Here is a 23,584-nt window from a genome sequence, read left to right on the forward strand (position 1 = left end):
TTGTTCTTAGACTTCTTAACTATAAGAGATACATAATGTATGAAACAGAGTGCTCCTTCCAAAAGTACGAAGTATCGATCAATCAATATTCAGTGTGAAAAGAAAATGTGAGTTTATCTTTGACACCTACCATGGCCTTGGAAAATGCACATTATTGTCAAAGCTAGTTTTCAACTGCCAGCTAGCTAGGTGAAAAGAGTACTAGTAGCACTGGACCAACTGGTTCTTCTTACCACCGGAAAAAGCTATTGATTAATGAAAAATATAAAATTTTCAGTATATAATTCTTTCGATTACAAAGAAGGCCTGAGAACTCTGACATCAGGTGTGAGTAAAAATACTCTCTGTACATACCATATGAGCCACAAGAGGCACATATTTTTTTCTATATTTAATTGAAATATTACAAATTCTTGACAGCAGCAATGTGACAAAATTCATAAAGTTTATTCTTTCCCTATTATTGTAACATAAAGAAAGGGACACACATATTACATATGCTTATGGGCAAAATGTAATAACGTAGTTAGGTCCACCACTGCATGTAAATGTGCTGCTCTGGTCATCATAAGCATTGCTATAAGCCTGAGGGCACTGGTCCTTAAAGAACTGAGAGTATTTTGTGGGTGGACAAGTCTCAGTAGGAGGAGTACAACAGTATTGTGGCTCATTTAACGCCATGCAGGCGCTCTTGCATGCAATCATGCTCCCATTAGCCGCCTTCACTTGCAGCTCAGCCGGGCACACCACGTTCACGTTAGCAGGGTAGGTAGAGGTGGCGCATTCGCCGGTGCCACCTTGCGTGGCCACGGACATGGGCAGGTTAGAGCCGTCAACAAGACTAATGTCATATAAGTCTAGACCGCCGCTTGCCGCGACGTTGATTTCCACTAGGGTTGCTGTAGGGACTGCACCGTTACCGTTGCACGTGACTTGACCGGAGCTGCATTCTGCGGTGGCGTAACTGAATTTTCCGGACGAGTTGGTAGAGCACAAGGTTCGGCTCCAGAAGCGACCATTCCATGGAACTGGGGTGTCCACAGAGTTGTTGGCTGTTGGATCACTCATTAATTGATGTTGTCCCCTTAATGTATTAATGCCTTAATAGGCTTCAGCTGTTGCATGCCGCATTCTTGGGCATTCCAACAGTCTTGCTTTGATGTTTGTTATATAGCCATTATTGACTTTATGGAGGTAGTTGGCAACTGTATTGCCTCCTATATGTATCCCAGTTAGTCTCCTTGTTGAATATGATAACAGTGATAATTCCTAAATCATCTTCTTCCTTTACTGCTTTGTTATTATAGTTTTCTATATGGTATCAGAGCATTCAAGATCCTAAGGTTCTAAGTGTATATTGTTTATTCAAGCAAGTTGAATGTGAGAAGAAAGTAAGACGAATCAGAAATCTTCATTTGGTGTTCCAGAAATGTTTACCAATCCAAATATGCGACTAAGTTCAGTTCTTCTAAATGGATACAACTACATCCCTTGGTCCAGAGCAATTACTTTAGCTCTTGAAGATTGGCTATGCAAAGACCAACTAGTCATGTCATGGATATTAAACTCCATGGAATCACAAATTGCTGAGATTTTCAGCTACTCTGACTCTGTTTACCATCTTTGGGAATCAGTAAAAGAAATGTACTGCCATCAGAACAATGCGGCTCGCATCTTCCAGTTGAAGAAAGACATTGCCAACATTTCTCAAGATGGAAAGCCATTTGTAGAACATTTGGGAAAGTTAAAGAGCATGTGGAATGAAATTGCTCTTTATCGCACACATACCACAAATATAATGATTCTATTAAAAAGAATAGAGGAGGACAAAATTTTTCAACTGTTAGCTAGTCTTGATTCTAACTATGAAGATCTCAAAAGAAATATTTTGATGAGCACTGAGTTACCAACTCTTTCTAGTGTGTGCACTACAATCCAACGAGAAGAAGTAAGGAAGAAAGCAATGAATCCTCAAGGAAAAATTGTTGCTGAGATATTTGAATCACGAGCATTTGTTGCTAACAAGCGAAGGCCAGAGGGCAAGGGGTTTCAAGGCAAGAAAAATCTAGCAGTCTGTGATTATTGTGGTCAAGCTCGTCATACAAAAGAGAAATGTTGGCATCTGCATCCCCACCTCAGATCGAAATTTAGAAAGGACAATAAAGGGTCACAAGGGTTCAACAATAAAGGCTCACAAGGGTTCAGTGCAAACCAAGCTTCATTTGAAAATAGCTCCACCAAGAGCTCAGATTCCTCTGTGTTGATTAGTCAACTTACTCAACTACTTCAACAATTCGGTAAAAGTGAAGCCTCTCCTTCCAATGTCTCCACAACTTCTCTTGAAGCAGGTATATACCATGCTCTCTCATCTCTTTCACATAATGCCTTTTCTGATTTTTGGATTGTGGATTCTGGAACCTCAGATCATATGACAAATAACAGGAATCTTTTGCAAAACCTTCATGTCCCTACAAAAAGTCAATCTGTCTCTATTGCTAATGGTTGCTTAGTTCCTATTCATGGCTATGGGACTTTTAATCCTCTTGACTCCAACATTTCTTCTAAAGCCCTTTATGTGCCTTCTTTTCCATTCCAACTATTATCAGTAGGAAAATTGACTAACACTCTAAATTGTGATGCAATTTTTTCTCCTAAATCTGTCATTTTCCAGGACCGAATCACCAAGAGGAAGATTGGTGAAGGTGTCTACTCCAATGGCCTATATTTGCTGAGTCAACTAGTGAACCAGCCTAAAGTTTTCCAAGCCTAGTCTTTCAAAGATACTTCTTTGTGACATCAACGTTTGGGTCATCTCTCTGCTCGTGTATTAAAATTGTTGTTTCCTTCCATTGATGCTAGCTTTAATAGTTGTTCAACTTGTCATTTGTCTAAACAAACTAGACTCCCTTTTGTTCCCTCTTTGTCTAAAGCTGCTCATTCTTTTGATCTAATCCACTCAGATATATGGGATCCTGCTCCTATAGAATCTCATGATGGTTATAAATATTTTATGACTTTTGTGGATGATTTCTCTCGAGTTACATGGCTTTATTTACTTAAATCCAAACATGAAGTTATAACGTTCTTTAAAGATTTTTATAATTTGGTTGAAACTCAGTTTAATGCTTGTATCAAAACATTTCGATCTGACAATGGCACTGAATTTTTGTCGAAATGTTTCTCTGAATTTCTTGCTAACCATGGCATCATACATGAGACGAGCTGTGTTGGCACTCCCCAACAAAATGGGGTTACTGAAAGAAAAAATCGAGATTTACTTGAGAAGACAAGATCTATCATGTTTCAGTTCCAAAGAGGTTATGGTCTCATGGTATTCTCACTGCCACTTATCTTATCAATCGTTTGCCCAATTGTATTCTTGGTTCTAAATCTCCTCTGGAAGTACTTAAGAAACGTAGTATCAATTTAACTCATCTGAGAGTGTTTGGATGCTAGTGTTTTGTTCATGTGCAAGCTCCACACAGGGACAAACTTGATTCTAGAGCCACTGTGTGTATGTTTTTGGGATACTCTTCTACTCAAAAGGGTTATCGATGCTACAATCCAGTGACAAGGAAGATTTTGGTGTCTCGAGATGTTTGTTTTGATGAAACGAAAGGTTTTTTTGTTCAACCCTCTGGAGGTTTGTCTCAGGGGGAGCATAGCCTTGTTCCCTTGCCAATTTTTGATGGTTATGAACCAGAAACAGCACCTACGAGCCTTCCTTTCTATATTCTTAATGAATCAGAAATTGCTACATCACAGAATCCTTAGAATGTCAATGATTCCAGTTAACCTTCCATCACTACAAATGCTCCACGCAGATCCACAAGAGAAAAACAACCATCTGTGAAACTTAAAGATTTTGTTACCTATCAAGCTTCCAGGTATCCCATTGACAAGTATATTTCCTATAAGCACTTGTCTACTTCACATTTTGCTTTTATTGGTTGTATCTCATAGCACAGTGAACCAACTAGTTTTACTGAAGCAAATAATCATTCCATATGGAGAACTGCCGTGAAGGAAGAACTTAAAGCTCTTGATGATAATCAGACATGGACCATTTGTCCTCTCCCAAGAGGGAAGAAACCAGTTGGATGTTGTTGGGTTTACAAAACCAAATTTCCTAGTGATGGGACCATCGAAAGACATAAAGCTAGATTAGTGGCTCAGGGTTTCCCACAAACCTATGGCGTCGACTATAAGGAAACTTTTGCACCTGTTGCCAAAATGAATTTAGTCAGAGTGTTGTTATCCGTGGCTCTTAATCACAACTGGCTCTTAATTACATCAAATGGATGTGAAGAATGCTTTTTTGCATGGGGAATTAGAAGAGGAAGTTTACATGCGCCTCCCTCCTGGTCATCCTCAAGCTCATCGATCTAATATGTGCTGCAAGTTGTGCAAGGCGTTATATGGCCTAAAGCAATCTCCTCACGCATGGGTACGCCAAGCTAAGCTCTGAACTTGAAAGTACTAGATTTCGACGCAGTAGTGCTGATTCATCTTTGTTCGTTAAGGAAAGTTCCACCAGCAGACTTGTGGTTCTCATTTATGTTGATGATCTCATTATTACTGGCAGCAGTGAACATGACATTGCTAAATTGAAAGCTTTTCTATCTCAGCAGTTCTCCATTAAAGACTTGGGAGCCCTCAAATACTTCATGGGGATTGAAATAGCTTCCTCCAGCAAAGGTCTTTTTCTGAATCAAAGAAAGTATGTACTCGATCTGCTCAAAGAAACCAACATGCTCGATGCTAAACCTATGTCTAATCTAGTAAATAGAAAAGGTAAACTTGGTTTCGAAGGTGATCTTCTGTTTGATATCACTCATTACCAAAGAATTGTTGGGAGACTCATTTATCTCACCATCACTTGTCCAGACATTACATTTGCTGTTAGTCAGGTAAGCCAATTTATGCACGCTCCTCGCTCTAGTCATTGGACTACAGTTATGCGAATCCTAAGGTATCTCAAAGGTTTCCCTGGCCAAGGAATTTTAATGCAAAAGCATGGTCATTCGAAAGTTATGGGCTATTGTGATGCAAACTGGCATGTAGTCCCATTGACAGGAAATCTACAACTGGTTATTGTGCCTTTGTGGGGGGAAACGTGGTAACATGGAAGAGCAAAAAGCAAAATGTGGTTGCCCGTTCAAGCGCTGAAGCAGAATACAGAGCCATGGCTTCTCTTACTAGTGAATTGATATGGCTGCAGTATTTACTCAAGGATCTTGGTGTTTGGTCGCCACACCCTATGAATCTGTTTTGTGATAATCAAGCAACCATTCACATTGCCTTTAACCCCGTCTTTCATGAAAGAACAAAGCATATTGAAGTGGACTGTCACTTTGTTTGTGAAAAAGTTCAAGCCAACCTCATTCAAGCTACCTTTATTCGCAGTACTGAGCAACTGGCAGATGTGCTTACCAAAGGCATCCCTACAATTCAGTTTCATACTCTTCTGTCCAAGCTTGGATCTCTCAATCTGCTAGTCCAAGCTTGAGGGGGAATGTTGGATTACACATTAATTGATGTTGTCCCCTTAATGTATTAATGCCTTAATAGGCTTCTGCTGTTGCATGCCGCATTCTTGAGCATTCCAACAGTCTTGCTTTGCTGTTTGTTATATAGCCATTATTGACTTTATGGAGGTAGTTGGCAGCTGTATTGCCTCCTATATGTATCCCAGTTAGTCTCCTTGTTGAATATGATAACAGTGATAATTCCTAAATCATCTTCTTCCTTTACTGCTTTGCTATTATAGTTTTCTATATTGGCTCCAGTTGCGAGCTCGAACCCCGTGGTTGAGAGTTGAGGTTGTTGGTCGGTGGTTAGGGATCCTGGCCATACGGTGTAGGGGCAATTGTTTGTGAAGGTAATGGTACGTGGCTGCATGTGCACCTGCATCCAAAGTAAACTAATTAATCTAATTTGATACAATGCCAACAAACATCTACATATTATATATACATGAAAAGAAAAAAAGAATTTGTATTAATTAAGTAGTTTTTCTTCTATAAACAATTAATTAATTATGTGCTAGTTTATTGTAAATGATATTGCTCTTTTGTTCTACGTTAGCATCATATGTTAGTAAACTTTCGATGTAAATATTATATTTGTATAAGAATCGCACATTTAATAGTTAAAATTAACAATTTTGTAATATATAACATACTAGGCTCTTTCTATTGCGCAAATATCGATATTTTGACAAACGTAATCCGTTTAATAGGCTTCTCTTATTTTGATTCTTAAATCACAAATACAAATAATAGTGCCTAATTTTAAACACCCTACTCACCAAAAAAATTTGTCTAAACCCCCACCCATCTAGAAACTCTTTCAAAACCCCCTAAAACTTATAATCCTAAATTACCCTTCTGACGCATGCTGACGCGCGCTGACGCATGCTGACACATGCTGACATTACTGTAACTGTATTTTGGTGAAACTGTTTTTTTTTTTTTTTTTTTTTTTTGGAATTGAAGTTTTTGCTAAAACTCAATATTTCACTAAAACTAAAATCAAACACTGAAATTGAATTTCATTACACTAAAACTGAATTTCAAAAATTCAGTTACACTGAAACTGAATTTCAAGAATTCAATTACACTGAAACTGAATTTCAGAAATTCAGTTACACTAAATTGAAGAATTCAGTTATGAATTCACTTACTGAAACTGAATTAAGTGATGAAACAATTACACCTCGACTAAAATGCAATTACACCTTAATTAAAAAACAATTACACATTTACTAAAACAATTACACTTCACTAAAACAGTTACACCTTTACTGAATTCCGTTTCACTAAAAAGAACACAACAACCTTATAAAAAAAAAAAAATAACAATACAATAAGGCATTGAGATGAGAGGAGTAGCCAACAATACAACGTCGTCCGATCATCTCACGCGCGACGAGTACACGACAGTCGCCACTGCCTCGATCTGTTTCTACCTGCAAATTTGATTCATCATATTTCAGAACCATAATTTCATTCAAAATTCATTTAAAACTCATGTTTCACGAGCTGAAACTGTTTCATGAGCTGAAACTGTTTCACGAGCTGAAACTGTTTCACGAGCTGAAACTGTTTCACGAACTGAAACTGTTTAATCAATAAATGTAGGCTTAAAGTTCCCTATACACAGTTACAACAACACACAATGAGGTTCGATTTGGGGTTTTTTGATTCATCAGCAATTGGTCCAATCCAAACACATAGCATTGAAGAGTACAATGAGGAGAAGAATATTAGTACCTGACTCGACGGAAATGGCTGCCGGAAAAGCCAAATCGCCGGCGAAGAAGCCGCGGCCTTTGTGGCATCGATCTGCAGCCGTGGCTGATCGGATGGAGAATCCGAGCATACCATCGTGCTTAGGACGTCGAGAGGAAGAAGACTTGGGTGGTCCGGCATTCCAACTCCGTCGAAAAAGGCAGATCGCCGGCGAGCACCACCGATCGTAGTGGCGGCGATCTGGGCTGTTTGGGCTTGATTCGGGGCGAGTGATGACAGAGGGAGAAAGAGGAGAGAAAGACGAAGCTGATGGTGGTGGTCTTGCTGGCAACCGTTGCCGGACGACACCACACGCGCCGACAACAGCCGCGCGCGGAGGAGAGAGAACAGAGAAGGTGCAGGAATGAGAGAGAGAGAGAGAGAGAGAGAGAGAGAGAGAGAGAGAGAGAGAGAGAGAGAGAGAGAGAGCGTGAGGATGAGGATGAGAGAAATAAAAAAAAAAAACTGATTTGAATAACAGGGTTATAATAGGAATATTTAAAAAAATGTGGGTCAAACATAAGTGGATGTTAGTTGACCAGGGGGTTTTGGGAGAGTTTAAATGACTAATAGGGGGTTTTGAATTATTTTTAATAAGGGTGGAGGTTTTGAAATAACTAAACTCTAATTAGGGGGTTTTGAATAGTTTACATTACAAATAAACCTAGTTGTTCAACTAAAAAATAATAATAATAAATATGTGAAATTAAGGGGAAATTAATTAAGGAGAGATAATTAAGGAAAAATTAATTAAGAAGAGAGAGACGACAAACCAAATCTCATGAGCGAGAAAGTAAATTTGGTTTATCAATAATGCCAATTGTCCCACTTTTTTTTTTTTTTTTTTTTTTCCACATTTGTATCTCACCTAATGTGTCATTACTTTACTGGAAATGTATTTCCTTTTTCTTTTTTAGGTTTTATTTTTTAATTTTTAGTGTCCAATGTATGAATGCCATGTAAGATGATATGAAATTATAGTATAAAAATGTGGTAAGTGTAGCATTACTGATTTGGAAAATAGAAAACTGACCATTGGATTTAAGCCGAAACGATCTCAGCCATTTAGACCCGGAGAAAAAATTTAGGATTCAAAAATCGTTTTGTTTTAATATATAAATTAGAGATTTTGACAATTTTAATCGTGAGATAGTACATGAATTAGGATATATACTATCCATGCATAATTCTTCACGTCCCAGAATCCAAATGTAAGAAATATTGTGCTCTCAATATATACATGTTTGGGAATGATCAATTCATACTTGAAAGCGAATGATGAATATATACCACAACTGCAAAAAAAAAGAAAAAGAAAATTAATTAAGTACACCTGCAAAGAGGAGGGCCAAGCTGAGGCTGACGAGTGCTAGGGTGTTCATCATCATTGAATGTTTTCGCTGCCAAACTATGGTTCGAATTAATTTGATGAGCTTGGGAATTGAAGTAAGGGGGTATTAACTATAATATAGGCTTAGAGCTAGCGGGCCTAACTTTTTTGTTCTCTTGCATTCATGGCTACTTGCGGGTCCAAGTTGCCACTCGAACAAGGTGACAATTCAACTTGGCTTATGGACATTAAGGGCAAAGCTAGCAAATCAGTGGATAAGTTATAAGTCCATGGACTGGTCTACGTACCTAGCTATCATCATTTAACATCAATATTGCCCTGCAAAAATTCTATTAGTTTATTTTGAAAAAATTTAAAGGAATCATTAATTCAATTATCGCGAGGGAAATTTATCGAATAATTCATACGAATAGAATAATTGTTCATTATATAACAAGGTAGGAATGTTACTAAATATTGATCTTGCCGAAAACATTGACAGTTTGAACTTTGAACATACACTTAATATTATTTTTTGTAGTTTGGCTTATTATTTGGTTTACCCCTTGAAAGTAATTTGAATTCTCACATTATTCTCTGATATTTTTTTCGTCTCACTTTATCCCCTGAAACTAATTTTCGTGTATCACTTTACCTCCTGCCCTATTTTTACAAATTTTGAAAATTAATTAAAAATAATTCTGAACTTAGAAAAATATACGAAAAATTCTTACGGACTCGTCTTGACTAGTACTAATTTATTATGGGGTCAAATTACCAATTTTCCCTCCGACTATATTAAAATTTTAAGACTTAACACTTTGACCCCACAAATTTTCTAGAAACACTCGGAGGGAAAACTTGTAATTTGACCCTATAGTAAATTAGTACTACTCAAGACGAGTCTGTATGAATTTTTTATGTATTTTTCTGAGTTCGGAGCTATTTTTAATTAATTTTCAAAATTTGTAACAATAGAAAAATAATAAACAGAGGGTAAAGTGATACACGGAAATTAGTTTTATGGGGTAAAGTAAGACAAAAAAAACATCAAGGGGTAATGTGAGAATTCGAATTACTTTCAGGGGATAAACCAAATAATAAGCCTTTTTTGTATGTTGATATTGTGCTTAAGTCCATGACTACATCATTTTGAGCGCTGAAATGATTGACGGTTTGAAAATACAAAATTATCATCAAATATATATATGTGTATACTGAATAGTCTAGATTAAACGTACTCATGTTTTTTTTGTTGATATTGTGCGTAAATCTATAACTACGTTATTTAAAACTTCCATTAATTATCATTTGATATCTAAATATTAAACCCTACTTAAAAGTTTAATCCTAAACCTCAAAACAACATTATGATCACATAAAACATAAGCAGAAGATCCTAATTATTTGGGTAAAATATATCTAGAGCTCTTTAGATTTAAGCTCAAACAGTAGAATGATTATTAGATTTAACCCAAGGGTTTTTTGTTTTCGATTTAGGCCCATTTCTTAATTTTGTATGTCTATTTTACCCCTTAGGGTAAATAATGAAAATCAATTAAGAATCCATAAATTTAGGCATTTATTACTTTTAATTTTGAATTTTAAAATTTGTTATTCCTATAATATTTTATGACGCACCTACATCTAATTCCAAATACACAACTATCATGAGCATGTTAAACACCAAATATATACGTATAATTTTTTTTTGTAATAAAATATATATGTATAATTTACCAATTATATATTTAGATAGAGAAAAATGAACAAGTAAGCCTCCAAAATTTAAGAAAATGAAAAGGTAATAAAGTCAACACAAATACGAAACTATTCCTAAGGTATATAATCACAATCTTTTTACATAATCTGACAATGCAACAATACACCAGAAAACAAGCATAACTATATTAATTTCATTACCTAATCTATAAGTAACAAAGCCTTTACTTGTGTAATGTCTCCGTATACAAACTCACCCAATCTTCAACCTTAAACCATATATTAATGTTCTTTTTTAACCTCCCCATATGGTATACAACTTGACATAAATTTCATAACAACATTTCATCAAGTATCTAAAAAACATCGATCACCTAACACACTCTAAATAGTCATCTAAACTCTATACTCAACTCCACTAAAAATTCAACCTCCTCATAAGATGTATAAACCAAAAGTATCCCCACCCAAAATAGGTATATAAACTCAAAAGTACAAAGTATCCTCACCTTTAACATAGGTAAAAAAGAATAGAAGAATAAGAAGCCTCTAGATCTGATCAAATAAATAAGAAGATCGAAGATACATTTGGCTCAGGTAAAGAAAAAGATGAAAGAAAGAGAATATACCTTTCGCTCAGGTTAAAATTAAAAAAGGTAAGAACAAGAATGAGACAAAAAGAATGAGAAAATTATACCTCTAAATCAGGACAGAAAAAAAAAAAAAAAGATGGAAGATGCAACAAGAAGAACAAGAAGACGATTGAAGAAGAAGGATGACAGTTTTATTTACCTTGTTATTAGAAGTTCCAAGAAAAATATACAAACACGCAGATGCATATATCTTTGAAAAATGATGACACACAGCTATTATGTAAGAAAATTAAAAATTAAAAATTACAACTTAAAATGAAAAAAATTTAATTGTCATAATCATAATTGTTAATTGGCAATTGCTTAAAATATGGTATTCATTAATTCAACATTGAATGTTACCATTTGAAAACATAGGGGCAATATGGGGCTGTTGAGTAATAGGGTGACTCATCAAAACCTATAGAAGGAAAGTAATCCAACGTGGCATCAATCAAAATGAGTTTAAATTGAAAGCCAAAAATCTTTGAGTTTTACCCAAAGTCATGTATACCTTTTGAGTTTATTTCTAATTAATTTATATATCTAATATCCATATTTGTTAATTAAAAATTTGAATGAAAAAAAAAATTAAACAAATTACTGATATTTAATACTATAATCATTACTGATACTTTCATAAATATCCCCTGAATACAGCCATGCATGGTATATATGCTAGTATTGAATCCCCATAAAATGCCAAACCTTAGATGAAGCCCGACTAGAGCAACTTGGAAAAAAATGGTACCGGAGCCCTTAAAACATTGAATAGTATGAAGTATGGAACCATTTTGTCAAGCAATATTGCTTGGACACACTTCTTGATTTCCATGTGTACACCGTGATAGACGGGCCTAGATATATTGTACATATCTGCCGTGAAGGAGATGCTAAAGAAGTTTCATTTCAAGACTATCGGGAACATTGGCAAAAAAAGAAAAGACTATCGGGACAAAAAATGGAACAGTACTAGCTAGTAAAATACCAGGAAATTAAAGTAGTAATTTTTAAAAAATTCATACCAATTATTATTATTTTTTTTGTTCTGAAAATTACAATTTATACCAATTATTTGTTACCTAACATTTTTTAATGGGAAATTTTAATTTAAATGGATTTTATCCCGTTAAATTTGATTTTGCACCAGCTATTTGCTAAATGGTATCCTGCATGTAGGACATCGATCATCAGCAACATTTGCTTATGAGAATCAGATTTCACCAAGGCAAAGTTCGATTGGAAGCCAAGTCACTAGAAATTGCTTCTGTTTTTTTACTCACGTCTGGTGCTTAAGTCCCTATTCCTTTGCTGTTCTCGCAGCACTCTTTGCATGCTTAGTCCCTATTTCTTGGCTTGCTCTGTCATTCAGAGGTAGACTACTTTTTACCAACCTCTCCTTTTTTTTTTTTTTTTTTTTTTTTTTTTCCTTTAAGATTCTGATTGAACTCAAGGACTGGAACACCAGCTTTGAAGGATTCTAATTGAATCCAAAGGCTGAAACGCCATTTTTTATGAGATAGATTCTAAACGAATCCAGAGGCTCTTCTTTGGAATCTAAACGAATTTTTGGGTTTTAAATGAATCCATGAGGTCCTCTTTGGAGTCTAAACGAGTCAATAAGGTCACTTTTTTAAATTCTAAGCGAATCCATGAGGTTCTCTTTTCGGTATCTGACTTTGTGAAGCTAAGAGATGAGATCACATGAAGATGAGATAACTGTCTATTTAAAATCAAACTCCATCTGATAAGAAATCACATTATCTCTTTTTTTGTTTTCAATTTGTTTTCTTTTCAATGTGGCACATGGTCTCCATCAATTTTCAAACTCTTTTCACACTTTCTTTTTTTTGGACTATTCCAATGTGGGGATCCTATCTCTATCATCATCATCTTCTTCTTCTTCTTCTTCTTCTTTTTTTTTTTAAAAAATAAATTTATGGTTCAACATTCTCATAAAAAAAAAAAAGTTATTAGCATAAAACGAAATGGGGTACGTGATTGGCCCGGATCAAAATTCTTGCCACGAATTGTTGATGGATCAAAGGGATCACCAATTTTGTTGTACAGATGCAAGTACATTAGCAATCTTTTTCCTATGTACGTAATTCAGCACAAATCTACATCTACTCATTGGGGACTGACCCTTTGGCTGTATATTCAAGTTTTCAAATATATGTAGAAATGAAAAACATGGAAGGAAGCTAATGAATCATAGGATGGAATTTTCATGCCACCTGGGAAGTGCCCTATCTTTTTGTTTTGCTTAAATACAAATAATTGTGTTTCTTGTAGAATAAAGTCCAATTGATTCTCTGTTATTTACTTTATTGTTATACTATGGAGTAAAGTACTGATACTCTTTCTGGTGTTTTAATTGACGTACTATGAAGTCAAGTACTGGTGCAACTTCCATTTGAATTTTTCAAAGGAATCTCAAGATGGCTTAACAAGGCTAAGCGTGCTGCAATAATGGTATGTTGTTTCTTTTAATTTTCTGCAGTCTGTGGCATTGGTATGATGACATCTATGAATGCATATGCATCAAATGAAGAAAGAACAAGACCGGTTTGGGGATCAGATTCATGAGGTTGTGGAGGATGTCAAAAAAGTCGAAGCAGTATTGATGTCGCTTCTAGGAACTATAGTTGCTGTTCTGTTTGCTGATCCCCTTGTTGCTGTTGACGGCTTCTCAATAGCTACATTCTTCGTTTCATTTGTTATTCTCCCTTTTCCTAGCTCCAGTGAGATAGTGTCCACTCTAATTTTTTCCAGTAGGAATAATCTGAGAACATCATCTTGGGCATACCCCGAGGTTTTTTCTTTGTCTCTTTTGTCTATCTTTAATGGACAGTTGCCTTCCTGAATACTCTTTCCCAGAGTTGCAAGTTTTCAGTATTCTCTGTTGTACTTGGAAAACATGCATTAGATGGAACATGATTAGCCATGTTCAATACATCTGTTTGACACAGTAAATTGTTTCCTAAGCGAAATCCAAATTATAATGTCTCTAATTCTATGGCTTTGATTGCTATAAGGAGCAAACTCACATTTATGATTTTGATTCCCTAATGAAACCTTTCCATTCAAAGACTCCTAATTATGCGAATTATGATGGTTCGGTAACTCTTTGTAGATTTTGTGCCAGTATAGGATTACTGTCAATTATGTTGTTCACTAATCTATGTTGCAGATATGTGGCCATGACTAACATTCTGTCCCCGGCAGTGTTCTTGGCTCTTGTTTACATTCGGAAATTGACATGGAGCTTCTCTTCGGAAGTGCTGGTTATTATAATTTGGGTGTGATTTTCAGTTTCTGGACAACCTTCCCCTCTTTGGATGTGTTTTCTGGCTATAGTGCTTTATCCACTTCCTCTGGTGTTGGTGTATATTCTGGAATCTGGAATATGTATTAAGGTGGTCATAGATTCATTCTACATCAGCTTTAAGCTGCTTTATTTAATTGACAGGAAAAGTTGAAGGTAATACTTATTTTGTGCATACTTGTATCCTCCAAGTAAATTATCTTTGCATACTTGTATAAAAAGATATATTTTATGCAGAGTGCAGAGACCCGCTGAAGCTGTTCTGTTATGTGGTAAATTTTCATCCACGGTCTAGTTCTTTAGCCCCGCTGCTAAATGAAGAAACAACAAAAAATAACAATAGAGGAACAACTTTCTTACAACATGGGATTGAAGGTTTATGTTACAATTATCTGAAATTAACTTCATGTAATTTCAATAATTATCCGCCCACTTGGGGTGGATACTATCTTATCTCAGCTGATTGGATAAAACTCATATCTCAGTTAAGAGATAAGGATGGCAGATGGGGATTGTGGTCTTTGAATTTGAATTCAAGCAGAGACCCAATCTCATCACACTTCTGATAGCTCTCTCTAGGAAACCACAAGAAAAGAGAAAGTCTGATGGTAGACTTATATATAAACACTTGTGCATATACTCTTCAGTAACTCGACCTTAGACAATTCACCAAAAGAGTCTGGGATCTTTGGGATCGTGGAAATCTTGGGATCTGACTTTCATAGCAATTCCCTTACCTTGGAGACACAAGAACGTGCACAGAAGTTGTGATTTGCGTTCCACAGTAGCTGGGTTGATTACTGCACATCGAGGCCGTAACATTGAGGTGGTTACACTAATTCAAGACACTTCCGCACGGTAAGTAATCTGAACTGACATTTGATTTCCTATTGGCATTTGATTTCCAATTGACATTTGATTGCTGTACAAATATACATATGAGATGTCAACTGTTACATTACGGAATGTAAACTATTACATTGATATAAATTATAACAGTTTCCATCTATTTGACAACTGTCTTGCCCTTTTCTTGATTTCCTCTATAAACATGTGAACTAGTTCTTTAAATTTAATAATTCTTGAATCTTGCAAAGTCTCAAAAACAAAGAATAAGGTCTATTTACTGCAAAGAGCCATTAAAGAGTATGTTATGGTGCTTTTGCCAAGCACCCTCTGCATTGCACTCCATTATATAAACAATAATTCTAAGGGGACCGCATTATGTGAAAAGTGATGTGTCAATTACCAACAAAACTTGAATAACTGATATAACAAGTAGCCTTACAACACCAGAGAAATAATATCTAAATGTTCATGAGACTTCTTAACTACAAGAGATACAGATTGTATGAAACAGAGTACTAAAAAATTGATCACTTGAGAAAAGAGAAGTTTGAGTTTCTGACGGCACACAATAACTATTGCACCTAGTCCTCCAACAGAGGAGATTAGTCTTCGTCTGGTTCGTTGTTGTAACTTGTAGAAGCCAGTAGTGCTACCAAATAAAAGGGATAATAGGTGGCGTGACGGAAAGTGGGTGAACTAGTTCCACTTGCATCAAAGAGTGGACCGAAAATTACGAAGCCAATGTAAAGGAATAATCCCCCGATGACCAACACAAAGATAGAAAGCCAACGAAGATTACTTACTGCCACATAAACGCCAGCCATGAATGCTAAGGACAATGTGATAAGTGCGATTCCCAACAATGGCATTACCAAACGAAGAGCTGTGAACACCAAAATTATATCTCCCAATTGTGCCCAAATGAGAGTAGTTGCAACAAAGATGGAGCTATACATAGCTAGGGTGTTGCAGATCACAAAGACTTGAAACATTGATTTGGTTAGCAAGGTTGCTTTTCCCTCATTAGGGTCAGAGCTGTTGTAGCCACCTGGCATTGTGAAACCAGCTGCAAATGTAACTGTAGCAACAAGCGTGGTCACCACCAATAGAGTGTTGACCCTGTCCTTGTAGCTTTTTTTGTTAAGTAACCCTAACTCCATGCAATCTTCTCTACAAGCATTAATAATTTCAGCTACATCTTCACTTTTTGTGGTGACATGTCCATCTTGGTCTCCTGCAAAAGCTTCTGGAGAACTTTGCCCATTCTTTCGTAGAAGAACATGCAAAGGCTGAGCTCGCTCTGCTTCGGCAGATTTCAGCGCAACCCACGTTAGCCTCTGTGTGGTGGGAAAATGAAATGGCACAAATATGTTAAATGAGTGTTAATAATACAAAGCCATGGAATTTAGAAACTTAGGTGGTTATAAATATATGGTTGGAGTAATAATGGATGGAAGAAAATTTGGTTTAAAGAGGGGGTGTGGGATAATAAAGAGACCGAGAGAGAGTGTTTTTATTTTATTTTGGCCATGGATCGAGAGAGAGTGTTTAGGCACGTTCAAATGTTCAATCCAACACGAAGTGCCTTAACTTCCACTCCCCATTTATTTTTCCATTACAATTATTTTTTTCTTGATTGAATTAATTAATTTTATTTATATTATTGCAATTTTAAACGAAAATACTTCTTGATATGTGCGAAAGCACATTTCAAGAAATCTATAATAAAAAATGATAGGTTCACCAAACATCTCTTCTAAATTTGTTTACCAAATCACGTGTATATCAGTATTAGATCAAGAATTACCCAAAATTTAAATAAATGAAAAATGTAATATTACATTTTTGGCTGAAATATTTAATGAACATGACGTTGCCCTTTATATATTCCACATCTACTCAATATATATACTATGTGAAACTCAATGACATGTTTTCACAACATGCAAGACACATAAATAAAACTGGGGTACTCCCTTAAGATATGATAGCCGAAATCAGTAATTTAATAAAATTGATATAGTAGACTTACCCCATGAAATGAAGAAATAGCTTCCATTGTACTCTCTGCAACATCAAGAGCTGTCATTCCCTCTTTATTTAAAAGCTTTAAGTTGGTCAGCTTATTCCATGTTAAATATTTCACAACTCTTGGTTGTCGGTGAATTGTTGCCAAATGTAAAGGAGTATTTCCTTCTTTGTCTTTCTGGTTTATCAACATCTGAAACTCATCACCTTTTCTGATAAAGTACTTGATGATGTTATACCTGCCATATTTTGCTGCAACATGTACTATAGTTCGGTCATGCGAATTCAGCAGTTCCTTTGAAGCAGGACAATGTTGAAGCAGCTCTTTAACAATGTCAACATGATCTTTGCTTGATGCAGAATGGATCGGAAAGGAGCCATTATTATCCGGTTCATAAGAATCAGAGGAACATTTTCTTAAAAAAAGTTGAACCCCTTCGAGAAAACCTGTTGATGCTGCATAATGAAGTGGAGTCCTCCCTTTCTCATCTTTTAGGTTGATGCTAAATGCCGTGTTTGGTATTTTGTCTAGTTCTCCAAGCATCCCTAATTGAATTCAGCATAGATTAGTTTCATATATGGTACACAGGAGCAACTTCCACACTTTGGGTTGAAATTCCTCCCCGGCAAGCACCTTCCACTTTGGTTTATGGAACGTATCAGATGACTCAGATCTATGGGTCCAGGAAGTACAAAAGAAAAATAAAAAGAAACAACTTGAAAAGAGAAGCAGAGCTCCAAAAAAAATTTCGGAGGGGCCAAAATCCAAATATCTTAACTAAGGGGGCCATTATACAATATGTTCAAAAACACTATAAATACTTTTAAATTTTTTCTAAAATCTAAAATATGTATAGGGCTATATTTGGGTTGGTGGAAGGGGGGCGGAGGGCCACCTCAGGCCCACATGTAGCTTTGCCCCTATTGTCGCCGATGACTACCTGTTCTTGGGTGGGCAACAACATCTCTTGAATAAGTAGGGAAGGGGTTTGGGTTTTTTTTCTTTGTTTTCTTAGTTAATTTTTTTTAATTGAATTTTAGTTATATTTATAAAAATTATAGTTAAAAAAAATACTTTAGTAGTTTTTTGTCCATGGCGTCAACATGTCATTTACCTTAGTCAAGAAAAATTATTGTTTGTGAACATAATATCACATATTATCCTAAGTTAAAGGGTTTAAGTGCCATGTTTGCTTTTTTTATAGATTCTTAACAAAATCAAGGGAAACGGGTTATGTGTAACACAATATGAAGTTTCAATGGGCATAATAAGACCTTTAAACTTCAAGGGGAAAAGTGCGAAAATGTTATACTTTTGGGGCGCAATATAGATAGAAAGCCTATATATTACTAAAGAGTAATTTTTTTGGACCCCTTATTTTACATTCTTGACCCTCTTTTTTTAAATTTCCAATTACAACCCTTGAATAAAATAAAACACTTGAAGAAAAGAAAAAAGCAAAAGCTGACCCACCCCCACCCCATGCCCACCGCCCGTGGCCCGACAGCTCTTCCCATCACCCGCGATCTCTCTCCTCTCTCTACTTTCTCTCTCTACCTTTATTTTTCTTTCTTTTTATTTCTCTCTTCCTTCCACCCTTATCGATATCAGACAACCATGGGTGACTGGCAACCCAATTGACCTCCAAATCGATCGCAGGGCGCCGACCTTCTATCTAGAGTTCGATTGGGTCATCAGGCACATATCCATGGTGAGCGAAGGAGAAAAAGAAAGAAAGAGAAAATAAAATAAGAACGAATTGGGAGAGAGAGAAAGAGAGGGAGGGAGGGAGAGGTTGAAAAAGAGAGAAAAAGAAAGAGGAGGGAGAATAAGAGAGAAAGAGAGAGATCGTCGGTGTTGGGAGGGAGCCATCGGGCCGCTAGCAGTGAGCATGTATAGGTGGCTAGCTAGGTCGGGTAGGAGTGGGGTGGGTTAGTTTTTGCGTTTTTTTTTTATAATTTTTTTTTTTTTTTTTTTTGCTTTCATTAAGGGTATGATAGAAAGTTTTGGAAAACAATTGAATAGGGGGTCAAGAAAGTGATTAAAGGAGGTCTAAATAGAAACACTCATTACTAAAGAGAAAGTATTTAGCAATGCCCCCTTAACCTTAGCCTATGTCTTACTTTGGTTCATGGATTTTTCTTTTACCTACTTTGCTCCCTAAAACTTCATTTATGTGTTTAAATGGTCCTTATTATTAAAAATGGTTACCAAACCGATACCAGCCCTACATTTACTAGACGATTATTTAGTGTTGATAACAAACTTAATTTAGTGATATATCTCTTTCCTCTTTCCTTAAGTTCTCAAATTTGAATCCAACCTGATTGCGGGATGAATATAAGACGATTGATTTCTGCCACATGATGAAAACAATGACTCAGATTTAGCTTATATCTTAAAACCTAAATGTAGGGGTGGACATTTTAACCGTGCACGGTGCACCGCCAAAACCTGTCGGATCGCATTGATAAAATACCGCAAAAAACCGTGTTGACAAAAAAAAAAGTCAACACCGCAAAGAAAACCGAACCGCACCGGTTCCTTCTAGTTCTAGTTCCACACTTCATTTAACTAAACCGCATCGAATCGCACCACATAAATAAAACAAATATATATTTTTATATTTTATACCATTTTTATACATATATATACCATTTTTATATACTTTTTATACATATTTATACCATTTTTATATATTTTTTATACACATTTTTATGTTCATTAACTTGTAATTTGTTTAACTTGTAGTTGTAGTCACTGATTGTATAATTGTATTTGTTTTTAACTTTTAAGTTTTAAGCACTAAGCAGGTTAAACAAAGTTTAATGTGTGAACATTTTTGGTTAAATTCATTGAATCAACTTGTAAACTTGTTTTTTTTTTGGCCAAAATTTGTTAATTAGGTTGGGTTTGCATCATTAAAATAATTAGGCTTAGGCTTAAAAAAACAAATCTGAAGCCCAAAAGTGCCAATCTGCCCATTAGGCCCAGAACCGTAGTGGAGAACCGCACCTTGAATGATTTGGTTTGGTTTGATTTTTCTCCTCCCTTTCCAGTTTTTAGCACCGAACCGGATCATATAGGGATGTTCGGCGCAGCGCACGGTTTCAGGGGTGAACCGGGCCGAACCGCACTGCGCCCACCCATACCTAAATGGGTAAGAACATGCACATTGGTAGTGCTAAATGCTAAATGTTATTGTAAAGATAACAATTTTTGGTGAAAATTGGCTACAGTGGGGGATGGTTGCTAAAAGCAATTTTAGCAAATGCTAAATTTTGGCACCAAAATTTAGCACAGCAATTGTTTGGACCAAGATAGGTGAGGGCCCAGCCAAAATGAAGTGGAGAAAATTGGTTTTGGTGGAATCCAAATGACAAGACTTTTATTGGGCTGCTAGTAGATAGAATTGGCCCACGTGCAATATATGTAGTAGGCACCACGTGAAAGAGCAGCAAGTGTTGCTTTTTGTTATTGATTGACATGTGGCAGCCAACCATCGGCTGCATTTTGAAATTTTTTATCTAAATAAAAAATATTAAAATATATTCAATATTGAAATCATTAAAATATTTATAATAACATAATTATATATTAAAATGGGAGGTGATTTTCGCACTCCCATTTTCTCCATTTGTACTCCTCATTTTTTAATTCTTTTTATATATTCTTATTATTTATATTTCCCAATCTACCCTTCATGCTCTCTCTCTCTCTTCATTTAGATTTTCCATTAAGATTCAATCACTCTTGATTTTTCAATCTATGTTTTCTCCATCTCTATTTTTTTAGATCTGCAATCCAGATAAATCAATTTATCGACAAGAACATCGCATCCCTGGTTTTATTCCTTTATCAAATTTTTTTAGCGAATAGAGGCCACCTAGGCCCCAGTAATTGAGTTGATTCTAAATTTTAACAAAGTAAAACTAGAGTCACAAGACATCAATTAAGAAAAATATAAAAGAATAGAAAATGGAAGAAATAAGGTTAAGATCGAAAACCTAATGGAAGAAAGAAGAAAACAAAAAAGAAAACCAAAAGTTAATGGAAGGTATTGCTCTAATATTCCAAATAAAGTTAAATACATACTTCTTCTATGAAAAAGGAATGAGAAAGAGAACCACATACTATTAAAAAAAGAGCAAAGATAGAGAGCGCGCATATCATAGTGGTGAAACTATCATCAAAAGACACAACGTCATTTTATTGATAACAAAGTTAAAAAAAAAAAAAAAAAAAAAAATCTAGGACGTAGAATTTAACATCAATGGCTACTTTTAGTGATAAGTTCAATACAAGGATTGTTCTATAGAGAATCCAGATCCGTTAAAAATGGAAGATAAAGAAGTGTGTTAAAAGAAAGTAAAATTATAAATTATAGACTCGAAAGAATAAAGGGCATATTTGGAAATATGAATTAAATTATGTATAAAAAAAAACATTTAAAAAAATGAAAATGAGTGCAACTTTAGAAAATGGAAGTGACTAAATTCGTCTCCCATTAAAATAATTTAATTTATAAATTTTGATTTATTAGAATACATATGAATATATTTAAGGATAAATATATATATTAATATTTAGCTATAGCTTTTGTTTCTTTGTAAAAAAAACTCACAAAAACTATAATTAAAGCTAAAAAATTGTGCTAAATAAACTATTGTACATGCTCTAAAATAAACCCACGAGGCCACGACCCACAGCCCAAGGTCAAAATAAGTCTGCCATAGACATATCTCAGCTGAACCTCTGCAGCACCGACAAATCTGCAATAACCTACGACCTACCTCAGTCAAAACCTAAAGCCACAAATGCGAATCTAGCCCCATTCATCTCGAATTGTCATGGGTATTAAAGAAGCAAGCTGTAGAGCCACCGTCAAATGACTAGTGCTGCATTTTTACATTACCAGTTGCAATGATTTGATGACAGACTTTGGAACAAAAATCCTAATATAATTAGAGAAACCCGAAGCAATTTGGAATTTTTTGGTCAGTTGTGTTTGAAAGTCTTTTGTTTTGGTCAGCTAGCCTCTTGGCTCCATAGAAGAATTAGAAATTAATAAAAGATGTTCGCAATTGAGAAATTGAAATACGTACGTACCTATCTTCCGGCCCAGAATTGCAGCATGCAATGGGGACTTGCCTTCCACCACTATGTTGCTAAGCGACACGCCAGTGCTTATAATTTCACGAACAAGCCAAGTAAACCCTGCTTCAGCGGCCAAATAAAAAGGTGATTTGTCTTCCTTATTAGCAAAAAACGAAACGGAAGGATCTTCCTTGATCAAGAGGTGTGCCATGGCTTTATGACCATTAATGAGTGCCTCATGCAAGGCAGTGTTTTGCTCCTCATTTTTTATCCTAAACAACCATCTATCCTCATTCTCAACATCTGTTGCTTCCCCAGCTTTCGCTAAATCAACAAGACATTCGACCATAGGGTAGTTCCCGGCTCTGGCTGCGATATGGAGTGCAGTGTCGCCTTGCAAGTTTTGGTTTGACAAAAGGGGCTTGTGAAGTTTTACAATCTCAGATGCTAGATTTTGATGGCCTAAGCTCACAGCTACGTGAAGGAACGTGTTCTTCAGGGGGCTTAGATGGGAGAGAAGCTGAATGAGAGCATCTGCAGTATTATTTGTCTCAAGCTGTACAATTGTCAAAAAGCGATCTTTCATGCCCAGAGTTGCACACTTGTACAACTTTTGGTATGTATCAGTTATTTGCTCAATGTCATGGAGTTCATGAGCTTCTGTCCATGATAGTCCTGCGAGCGCCCTAGCAATCCCATCCACCAGCCGCGTTTGTACATATTCTTGATCCAGACGGACCGGCGATGCCAGAACATCAATCAGGGCTCTCACTAGACTACCCACGGCGCTCACCACCACGTCCATGGCCTAAACTTACTATACTTGATATCGATCTTTGCACAACCACTAGTGAAAAGATCTATATCCTAGTTGTTGCTTGGAGAGTTGAGTTAACATATACCCAATGCAAATAAATCTTAAGATAATGTAATTATTTTTATAAATAATAAAATAGATCTGAAAACATTGACCAAAGAATAAATAAATAAATCTTAAAATAATATAAAATTTAGAGCGGAGACTTCAGAGGATCGGAGGCAAATGGTGTCTTTTTCCACTTTTCTTATACTAATCTCTCCACACTCACGAGTGTGTGTGACGCGCCTATTTCTATTACACGAATATCGATATTTTGGCAAGCGTTATCCATTTGATAGGCTTCTCCTATTTCTATTCTCAAATCACAAATACAAATACAAATACAAATACAAATGCAAACAAACCTAATTGTTCAACCCAAATGAAAGACCCAAAAACAAAATTTGAATATGTGAAATTCAGGGGAGATTAATTAAGGATAGAGA

The 23,584-nt window shown here is 35.8% G+C and overlaps 2 protein-coding genes across 3 annotated transcripts; both read right to left on the minus strand.

Annotated features, from left to right (window-relative positions):
• Positions 1 to 501: 501 nt before the first annotated feature.
• LOC147286706 (thaumatin-like protein 1b) lies at positions 502 to 8,680 on the minus strand. Of its 2 annotated transcripts, none has more exons than XM_086239653.1 (3): positions 8,624 to 8,680; positions 5,779 to 5,895; positions 502 to 1,047 (listed from the first exon to the last, which is right to left on the minus strand). In XM_086239653.1, the coding sequence occupies exons 1-3, from the start codon at positions 8,678 to 8,680 to the stop codon at positions 502 to 504; spliced, it is 720 nt and encodes a 239-aa protein (XP_086095779.1). The 2 variants fall into 2 exon arrangements, with proteins under 2 accessions (XP_086095779.1, XP_086095778.1); XM_086239652.1 differs by having other exon boundaries at positions 5,779 to 5,907.
• Positions 8,681 to 15,755: 7,075 nt separating this feature from the next.
• Positions 15,756 to 23,084, minus strand: LOC147286707 (protein ACCELERATED CELL DEATH 6-like). The gene is made up of 3 exons (XM_086240824.1): positions 22,292 to 23,084; positions 17,186 to 17,715; positions 15,756 to 16,490 (listed from the first exon to the last, which is right to left on the minus strand). The coding sequence occupies exons 1-3, from the start codon at positions 23,082 to 23,084 to the stop codon at positions 15,756 to 15,758; spliced, it is 2,058 nt and encodes a 685-aa protein (XP_086096950.1).
• Positions 23,085 to 23,584: the final 500 nt, after the last annotated feature.

Source organism: Dryas octopetala, chromosome 4 (assembly GCF_963921425.1).
Source record: "Dryas octopetala chromosome 4, drDryOcto1.1, whole genome shotgun sequence".
NCBI classification, from domain to species: Eukaryota; Viridiplantae; Streptophyta; class Magnoliopsida; order Rosales; family Rosaceae; genus Dryas; species Dryas octopetala.